The sequence below is a fragment of the Mus musculus genome, chromosome 9 (assembly GCF_000001635.26).
Source record: "Mus musculus strain C57BL/6J chromosome 9, GRCm38.p6 C57BL/6J".
Classification (NCBI taxonomy): Eukaryota; Metazoa; Chordata; class Mammalia; order Rodentia; family Muridae; genus Mus; species Mus musculus.
In genome coordinates this window covers 98,864,767-98,874,947 of record NC_000075.6, presented here as the reverse complement: position 1 = coordinate 98,874,947, position 10,181 = coordinate 98,864,767, and the positions used below count along the sequence as shown (strand labels likewise).

General features: G+C 43.9%; 1 protein-coding gene and 1 pseudogene across 1 annotated transcript; one reads left to right on the top strand and one right to left on the bottom strand.

Moving 5' to 3' along the window:
• On the top strand, positions 1,020–3,857 carry Gm5920 (predicted gene 5920; annotated as a pseudogene).
• Prr23a3 (proline rich 23A, member 3) lies at positions 8,368–10,181 on the bottom strand. The gene has a single exon (NM_028033.1). It carries the CDS (start codon positions 9,951–9,953, stop codon positions 9,189–9,191), a length of 765 nt encoding a protein of 254 aa, NP_082309.1. The 5' UTR covers positions 9,954–10,181; the 3' UTR covers positions 8,368–9,188.

Sequence of the window (10,181 nt, the reverse complement as noted above, 5' to 3'; positions counted from 1 at the left end):
CTAGGCTTTTATCCCGGTGTGTGTTGAGGGAGCAGCGGATACAGATGTGCCATTAGGGCTGAACACTCGGTAGCCACTTGTTCTTAGCACTATTAACACTTGTGGGCTTTTGTATTAACCCTAACCATAGCAGAGAGAAGCTTCTCTAGCCAAGGCTGAAGGTAGCACTAGTCTATATGTTTAAATACATATGTATAAATATGACAGCATGCCCATTTACCAATAAACCTAATACCAAGCAGTATTAGGTTCTACTCGAGGACCTATGATTTCCTAGCCATTGATTTTGATCAAATTTACATGTATTCAATGCATGAATTCCCCTCTGTGGCAAAAGTCTCAAAGGCAATATGAAATCAGCTGTTTATCCACTTAGCCTTCTAAGCACTATTACTCTAGAGGGCATATCTTGTCTGGCAGGTTGGTACTATAGCATGTAAAGTTCCCAAGTGGCTGATAGCATGGTTAGCTTTTATACCCAACATCTACCCCAAGGAGGGCCCAGAAAGGGAAAGGAAATTCAGTGATCAGCTAACTGGCTGACATTGAAAGGTATTTGCTGTGCTGAGAATAAAAGATGTGGTTGGTGGCTGAGATTTCCATTCTTATGAGGAGCTGAACATTTACCAAGTGTTAAACTGTGGATGAGCAACTGTGGAACTGCTCCAGGGTTAGATCTGTATTCCTTTAGAGGGACAAGCTGCAAACCTTCTAAAGGGAGAGTTTTCTACATGTGCCAGGGAGTTGTATTTGTGTTAGTGTAAGAATTACAAATCTAGGAGGAAAAACATGAATTCCTACTCATGATGTGTTCACCAAACCAAAACAAAAAACAAAACAAAGAAACCCAAACCAAAAACCCAAATCAAATGAAACAAAAAATCCTCCAAAAAAACAAAACAAAACAAAACCCCCAAACCAAAAATACCCAACCCAACCCAACCCAACCCAACCCAACCCAACCCAAAGAAACAAAAAATCCCAAACAAAACACAAACAATCAAGAAAACCAAAAAACGAGAGCAGCCAAGATGGCCAACTTTGAGGATCGGGTGTCGGATGAAGAGAAGGTCCCCATAGCCGCTAAATTCATCACCCATGCACCCCCAGGGGAGTTTAATGAAGTATTCAATGATGTCCAGCTACTGCTTAACAATGAAATCTCCTCAGGGAAGGGGCGACACATGCATTTGCCCAGTATAACATGGATCAGTTCACACCTGTGAAGATAGAAGGCTACGATGACCAGGTCTTAATTACAGAGCATGGTGACCTTCGTAACAGCAGATTTTCAGATCCAAGAAATAAAACTTCCTTTAAGTTTGATCATTTACGGAAAGAAGCAAGTGACCAGCAGCCAGAGGATGTGGATGGAGGCTTGAAGTCTTGGAGGGAATCGTGTGACAGTGCTCTGAGAGCCTATGTGAAAGATCATCATTCCAATGGCTTCTGTACTGTTTATGCTAAAACTATAGATGGGCAACAGACCATTACTGCATGTATTGAAAGCCACCAGTTTCAACCAAAAAACTTCTGGAATGGTCGCTGGAGATCAGGGTGGAAGTTCACCATCACACCACCTTCAGCCCAGGTTGGAGTGCTCAAGATTCAGGTTCGTTGTTATGAAGATGGCAATGTTCAGTTGGTCAGTCATAAAGGTGTGCAGGACTCAGTAACTGTTTCTAATGAAGTCCAAACTACCAAGGAGTTTATTAAAATCATAGAGAGTGCAGAAAATGAGTATCAGACAGCAATTAGTGAAAATTACCAAACTATGTCAGACACCACGTTCAAGGCCTTGTGCCGGCAGCTTCCAGTTACCCGCACCAAAATCGACTGCAACAAGATACTCAGTTACAAGATTGGCAAAGAAATGCAGAATGCTTAAAGGCCGTCTCTAGGAGTCTCCAGTACATGGAAAGAAAAGGATTCAACACGGTGTGGTCATATGATGAATAAGTGATTTATAAACAAACAAGAGTGATATTTTGCTAGTTAACAAAGTTAACAGATCTTCTAGCCTCATGGAATACTGTTGAACCTATAACACTGTCTTGATTCTTTTGTGTGTGTTCTTTGCTTTGTAATTTTCTGTTATCACTATATCTACTTGTAAATCTTTTTTTTAAATTCTGCTACATTTAATGTCGAAGAGCTATATCCTGAAGTCATTTTACTGTTTAGAACATTTCCTAGCCATGCAGTCCTAGGACTGGTTTTTACAGAGTATCTGTTGAGTAATTTTTACCCCTGTGCTTTAAAGCACTTCCAGTGTTTCAGTGGCTTTTAGTGATCCACCAATTGCTGAAGAGGCTATGCTACCAAGAGCTAAGTGGACAACACGCTCCTCTGTCCGACTGCTTTGGTCATTTACAGCATCTCACAATTGTAGTTTTCAGACATTTGGATTGGGGCTTTTGGGGTCCATGTTGGGAGGCAAAGAAAGTTTCCTGGAAATTCCATGGCAGCAGTTTCTCTAGGGTCTTGATTTTAAATCCAAAGACTTGAACCACATCCCCTGCACATGAATGTTTGCTTATTTTCATTTTCTCATTGTCTCCTCCCATCTGGTTCTGTTGTAACCATGGATGTCTGTAGGAAGAACAGCCTAGAGAAAGCACTGGGAAGCCAGGGTTGTCAATCCCATGGGTCTGTTTCCTTCAGTGGAAGGAAGTGAAGGATGCCTGATGACTAGTATGCTGGAGTGCTGTGCTCAGACAGCCTGGTGATCCTCTGCTCACTGTTAAGGACCAGCCTCCACCTTAATCTCTCACACCCACCCCCATATTCTGAGCAATGTTTAGGCCCTAATACTGGCCTTTGTCTCTCAGTGAGTAGAACTTAGGCCGATTCATATCTTTCCTCTCTGGGCCCTCGTCCTAAGTTCTGTTTTTCAGTCAATAGAGTTCATGTTTATTGTAAAGGTCACAGGTGCGTTACTACCTTGCAAGGGACTTTAGATGTAGCCGGCCCTGAAGCTTTGCTATAAGAGTTGTCACACAGAGACTTTCCCCCAGAGTTCTACTATGTTTAAATGTGTGGAAAAATTAAAACATAGGATCAGAGTCCAGAAGTCTTGATCCAATCTGACCAAGTCTGGCTATACCAAGTTTTCATTCTTATCTATCCTGGGTCCACTTTTCCTGCCAGTGGCAATACCTGCAGAAACGCCTCAACAGATGTTGGCATTTTTAGAAGAGTTTTGCCCATTAGTATTGCTCTTTCATAGTTGAGAACTGCTGACATACTATCAATGTAGTAGAATATAAAACTTGAAAACACAGACATTGAAGGAATCATTGGTATTTTTGCTTTATGCTCTCTGGCAGGATTGTTCTGTAAGCAGACGAATAAATAGCTGTGTCCCTCACAAAGCTGGAATGAACCAAAGTGAAAAGGACGGTTCCCAGGCAGCATCTGTCAGTATGTCAGAGTGCTAGTGCTTCCTTCTAAACAGGATGACCAAGTCATTCCAGTTCATCTTTTCCATCATCCTACCTGCCTAGAACTCATGTGTAACTGTGATATAGCTACCTTCCCAGGTATATTGGCAGGTGTGTGTGTGTGTGTGTGATCTCAGAACACACAGGTAATGTGATGTGACCTATGACAACTGGTAATGGTGGATTCATTTACATTGTTTACACTTCTATGACCAGGCCTTAGGGGAAGGTCAGTTTTTTAAAAACCAAGTAGTGTCTTCCTACCTGTCCCCAAGTACAAGGTAAAACAGAAGGCTGTTGGCTTCAGCTTTCTTTTTTTTTTTTGCTCAGTAATACAGTCAAGCAGGAGTTTGTTTGCAAATGAAAGCTGTGTAAGCATTTTTGTTTATTTCAAATAAAATATATTTGTATTATAAAAAAAAAGAAACCCAAAAAACAAAAAAAATCCTCCAAAACCAAAAGATCAACCAAACCAACCAGACAAAAAAAAAAACCCCAAACAAAACACAAACAAACAAAAACCCTTCAAAGCAACGAGGTAACCCAACACAATGAAGAATAAATAAAAAGGTAAGATGTATTAAATTAACACCCACAAACAAGCCCAGGCCTGTGACTTTAAGGGAAAGTACTTTTGTTTTCTTTAAAAAAATTTTTTTTTCAATACATGGTTTCTCTGTGTAGCCCTGGCTGTCCTGGAATTCGTTCTGTAGACCCGGCTGGCCTTGAACTCACAGAAATCCACCTGCCTCTGCCTCCTCTGAGTGTTGAGATGAACAGCATGTGCCACCACCACCCAGCTATGGGGTAGTTTTAGAACAAAGAAGCAAACATCCTGGAAAATGAAGATAATCTTGAAATGAGTTTTCTCACAGAAACACTATGAATAGAATTCTGGAAGGAATTAGTTATGTCATAACTCCATCTTATAGTGTTAAGATAGTATGAGTATGGTCATGTGGCTGAGAAATGTCTCTTAAATGTTCATCAATTTGCACACTTGCTTCCCAGTGGGTGGCACTATTTAAGGAGGTTCTGGAACCTTTAGGAAGTGGAACCTCTCTGGAGGGAAGTCACCTGGGGGGTGGCTTTGAGGACTTTTATAGCCTTCTATCGTCTCTCTGCTTCCTGGTTGTGGATGTTAAAGTTAAAATAAATTCTTTCTCCCTTATATTGCTTTGGGTCAAGGTATTTTATCACAGTAATGAAAAGGTAACTGATACAATGAGTCGCAAGAGGTAAACTGAGCTCTGCAGTCATATATCTGGTTGGATTTTCAACATGAGGACAGATGAGATGCTCAGAGACTGAGGGTTTTGTGTGTGTGTGTGTGTGTACTGGCTAGTTTTGTGTCAACTTGACACAGCTGGAGTTATCACAGAGACAGGAGCTTCAGTTGAGGAAGTGCCTCCATGAGATACAACTGTAAGGCATTTTCTCAATTAGTGATCAAGGGGGAAAGGCCCCTTGTGGGTGGTGCCATCTCTGGGCTGGTAGTCTTGGGTTCTATAAGAGAGCAGGCTGAGTAAGCCAGGGGAGGCAAGCTAGTAAGGAACATCCCTCCATGGCCTCTGCATCAGCTCCTGCTCCCTGCCCTGCTTGAGTTCCAGTCCTGACTTCCTTTGGTGATGAACAGCAGCATGGAAGTGTAAGCCGAATAAACCCTTTCCTCCCCAACTTGCTTCTTGGTCATGATGTTTGTGCAGGAATAGAAACCCTGACTAAGGCAAATTGGTACCAGCGGAGTGGGGTATTCCTGTGACAACCTGACCATGTTTTGGGGAGGACTGAGGAAGGACTTTGGAACTTTGGGCTTGAAGATCCATCCGTTGTTAAGAGCTCTGTCGGATGTTGTGTAGGAGCTTGGAAGATAATGTTGAGAACACTGCAGAAGATGAAGGTCTGGTTTGTGAAATTTCAGAGGGAAAAATTAAAGACTCTTTTCAGGGCCATTGCTGTTTTGATTGTGAAGATTCTGTAGTTCTGGTTAGCTGGGGCTGAAGAATCAGCTGTGATTAACAAGATACCAGAACTAATAAAGCAAAAACTTTGCATTACTGGGACTATTGATGCTGGCTAGCTGGAGCTAAGAAATTAGCGGTGATTAAGAAGAGACCAGCATCATTGAGGTGACATCTTTTGGGAAGTGTTTTCTGAAAGCACAAAGAGGCTGTGTTCCAGAGATGGCCAAGGTTGTACTCCTGCTGCAGCGGGACTTGGTAATGTGTAAGGGTCACCCAGGTGGTACTGGTTTTGAAGGCATGAAGGGGTCACGCAGAGCAGCTGAGGCTCAGCACTGTGAGAGGCCATGGAAGGCCATTGGTGAAAGTGCAGCCTCAGTTGCAGTTGAAGGCCCAGGACTGAAGGGGTCATGCAGTGTTTTGGAGATGCCAGTACCATGAGATGACCACCAAGAGCAGCAGCAGCAGTGGAGTACAGGCATCTGGAGCCTAGAGGACTACGCGTGTGCTACAAGGGGCATGGCTAGAGAAGTGACCCAAGCCCTTGGAGGAGCCCAGAAGATCGTGAGTTGGATCCCAGACACTGGACGGTTGGATATTGATTTTTGCTTTGATTGTGACTGTGCCCTGATATTTTCCCTCTTGAAGGAAGAAACTGTTTTAGTGAAGCCCACAGTTAAGAGACTTTTAATTGTAAAACGAGTTTGGATTTTAAAAGAGATGGATATTTTAAAGAGATTGAAAATTTAAGAATATGTAAAGACTGTGGGACTTTTAAAGTTATTTAGATCTTGGGGATGAACAAGAATGTAAGGGTTGAGGCTTACTAGTGATGTGTTTGTGTGTCAAGTTGACAAGGGGTCAATTGTACTGGCTAGTTTTGTGTCAACTTGACACAGCTGGAGTTATCACAGAGAAAGGAGCTTCAGTTGAGGAAATGCTTCCATGAGATCCAACTGTAAGGCATTTTCTCAATTAGTGATCAAGGGGGAAAGGCCCCTTGTGGGTGGTGCCATCTCTGGGCTGGTAGTCTTGGGTTCTATAAGAGAGCAGGCTGAGTAAGCCAGGTGAGGCAAGCTAGTAAGGAACATCCCTCCATGGCCTCTGCATCAGCTCCTGCTCCCTGCCCTGCTTGAGTTCCAGTCCTGACTTCCTTTGGTGATGAACAGCAGCATGGAAGTGTAAGCCGAATAAACCCTTTCCTCTCCAACTTGCTTCTTGGTCATGATGTTTGTGCAGGAATAGAAACCCTGACTAAGGCAGTGTGTGAGATTTTAGGTAAGTGATAATTCTCAACATCCACAGTCAACTACATTCAGCCAAGCCAAATAGAAATAATATCGTCATAGACACATTATAATCAAACTATGTGACACGAAAACCCAACAAATATTTGAAGTAAAATGAAGGCAGATGTGGCTTTTACAGATTTTACACACCTGTAATCCTGGGACTTGGGAGGCTGAAGCAGGAGGGTGGGGACTTCCGGACCAGCCTGGACTACACAGAACTTGTCACAAAACAAAAGCAGGCCACGAATAAAACACTTCAAACCCTTAAAACTAAGATGTACAATACCCCCACATATAAAATAGTGATATTTTGATTGGTTGGTTACACAACCATTTAGATAAAAAGATGGTGAAACACTGGATTAATAAATTTAAAGTAGTCAAATATTATGCTAGAGAAACTACATTTAGGATCAAGGGCTGAGGGGAGAGATGGGGAAGAGACGCCTCACCCTCCACAATGGTGGCTAGAAACCTCAAGTCAGTCCAAGGGACATGCTAACAAGATGGATGAAGTTTCAGACAGAAACAAATGAAAAGGGAGAAGAAAGTGCTAGAAGCTGAAAGGGAAGCCTGCAGGGAAAGGCCCTGGCCACAGGTGGAATTAAGAAGACTGGCATTAAAAACTAGTTTTTATTTATTTATTTTTGGTGTGAATACTGATGACCCTCCATTCAGTCTGCTTTCATTTAAGTTTCTGGATGCCCAGCCAGTATTTTTTTTTTTTTCCAAATTCTTCCACCAGTATCTGGAATGTAGCATTGTGTTGGAGTCCACTGTACATTTAAGAATTATACAGTGGTTTATTGTCTATTTATTTCCACTTGGCCATTCCTATTTCACGTTTAAATAAAATGAGTACGGAATGAAACATTTTCAAGCATAAAATCCTAAGAGTTTTTGGACTATAGAACCAAGGCAGGACAGACATAATGGAGATAATTGTTAAATAAATAAATATACATATACATATACATATATATATATACACACACACACACACACACACACACACACACACACACACACATACATATAACTGTTAAAGCCTATCTCTGGGGCTGGTGGGATGGGATCATCAGGCAGAAGTACTCACTCTACAAGCCTGACAATTGGAAGCCTGATAACTGATCTCCTGAGTCCACGGTAGAGGGAGAGAACTGACTCCCAAGTTGTCCTGTGATTTTTCACAGGTGTGTTGTGGCAGACACTCGATGACACGCATGGTCCTGGGCTCACACACAAATCACACACACTCAGTCAAATACACATCAATGATAAATTAAACAATAAAAAAAAGTTGTATGTAAGAGCTACACTCTGGCCAATAACCTTAGCTTCTAGGGTGGCTCCTGTGGAGGACTTCATTTTCAAGGTGGGTCTGGGCTACAGAATGAGTTTAAAGCTAACCCAAGCAGCTTAGTGAGACCCTGTCTCAAAATAAAGAGTAAGTAAGGAGAGAGCTAGGGATGTACATGTATTTGAGCGCTTGCCCAGTATGTGTGAGATCCTAGGTTAAATCTGTATTAATGCAAAAAGAAATTAAAAGCAGATTAGTAGTAGCAAGATAAAAATTGAGGTTAGCCTGAGAACAAAGAGGGAATTTGGTAAAATAGGTTGACAAAACTGAACAGCTAAAAGCTGAACAGCTATGATTTTTGACTCACCTTTACCAGGGACATTTATTTTATTTTTATAAAACAAGATAAATATGACCATTGCATACAAAACATTACAAATTAGGTTTATAAGAGCAAAAATTGGTTCAGAATTTAAAACAAAACAATAACGTGGAATAATAGTAATGTAAACATTTTCCACCAGTTTAGGTGAAATCTTGAAGCGAATGTACTATAAAAAGAAACCCAAGCCTGGCAGAGTGGCGCAAGACTTCGATCCCAGCACTTGGGAGGCAGAGGCAGGTAGATCTCTGCGAGTTCAAGACCAGCCTCTATTACATAGTTCTAAGAAAGCCACAGATTTCTAATGAGATCCTGACTAATCACAAACTAAACAAAGATTAAAAAACAAAGAAAACAAATGCATATCCCAGCGCATGCTGAAAACAGCCGGCAAACTTCACCATGAATCACACTTACAATGAAGGAACTGAAATGGGAGACTATTCCAAGGAGCTTTGGAGATGGCTTTGAACCCTGTACATGCAAGTGAGGTAACCATTATAGCACATGATGGTGTTGGGTAGTTTTCTAGGAGAGTAGCCCGGAACAACAGAGAGGTAGATAAGTCGTGTCCAAATCCTCAAAAATTCACGGGAAAACACTAAAGGCCACCAAGAACTTAAGACACCTACTAATTTCTTTGTTAGAGAAGAAACAGGTGTTGGGGATTTTACCACTTGAATTTCTAGGAACTTTTAGGGCCTCGGGAAGAGTCCTTTGGGTCAGCAAGGCTTTAATTCTAACATCATGGGGCCTAAGTGCCTTGCAACTAGGGGTAGAGAAGCCCCTCAAAGATTTGTGCAGGGCAGTTCATTCATAGACCAGTCGCTTCCGGGCCCTGCGAGGAGCCCGGGGAGAGCATGGAGGGCATGGCGGAAGCTGCTCTTGGGGATTCCGGGAAGGAGATGGAGGCAGAGGCTGCAGTGGTGAGCCAGGGAAGGGTCCCAGCATGTTGATGTCCAGTTCCCAGATGAACCTAGGAGAATATTGCTCTGCTCCAGTGGAAGGCCCTGGGACTTGGTCCTGAGACAAAGGACTGGGCACCCCTGGGATGGAGGAAAAGTTCCCATTGGCCTGATCATCTGGAGGGCTAGCCCAGTGCTCCAGAAATTCCAAGTCTGCATCCTCATCACAGACATCCTCTTGGTAGAAGTACTCACAGAAAGTTTCCTCCTGGAGACCGACTAGATGATCCTGGGGCCCGTCCTGGGCAGCGGCTCCCTGCGGGCTGATGGCCACGAATCCAGGCTGTCCAAAATGGGTGGAGTCTTGGAGCCCCTCGGGGACCAGGAGGATGGTGTGTCCTTGGAGCGACACTTGCAGTACCGAGGTGGGCTCTGGCTCCAGCAGCAGGTCGACGCCGTCCAGGGGCAACTGCAGGGCAGAGCCGGCGGCCAGGAACACCACGGAGGTGGTGGGCTCGGCGGGCGCTTCCAACTCGGGCTGAGCCAGGGGCTCTGGGCACGCGGGCTCCTGGTGGAGGCGGCGGCGCTTGGCAGGGCTGGGTGCTGGTGTCTGCGGTGACCAGCAGGGCGCGGGGTCGGCGCTGGGGCTGCGGGGCCTGGTGCGCAGCATGATGGACGGCTCTGTGGGGCTGGAGAGGCGCGGGTGCGGGGTGCAGAGCGGGCAGGTGCGACGGCGCGGGCGGAGCGGCTACAGTCTCGTGCTCTGCAGCTCTGCGCTTGGCCTAGTGGATATTGCGTACGCAAGGTGGGTCACTTACTAGATGCCAATCAATTTTCAGAAGATGAACCGGAACCCAAGTTCAGACGGAAAAGGTCAGGTTAGGCTGCACCTCTGGAA

Excerpts from the sequence above, each read along its gene's own strand:
- Prr23a3 (NM_028033.1), bottom strand. The coding sequence starts at position 9,953 with ATGCTGCGCACCAGGCCCCGCAGCCCCAGCGCCGACCCCGCGCCCTGC.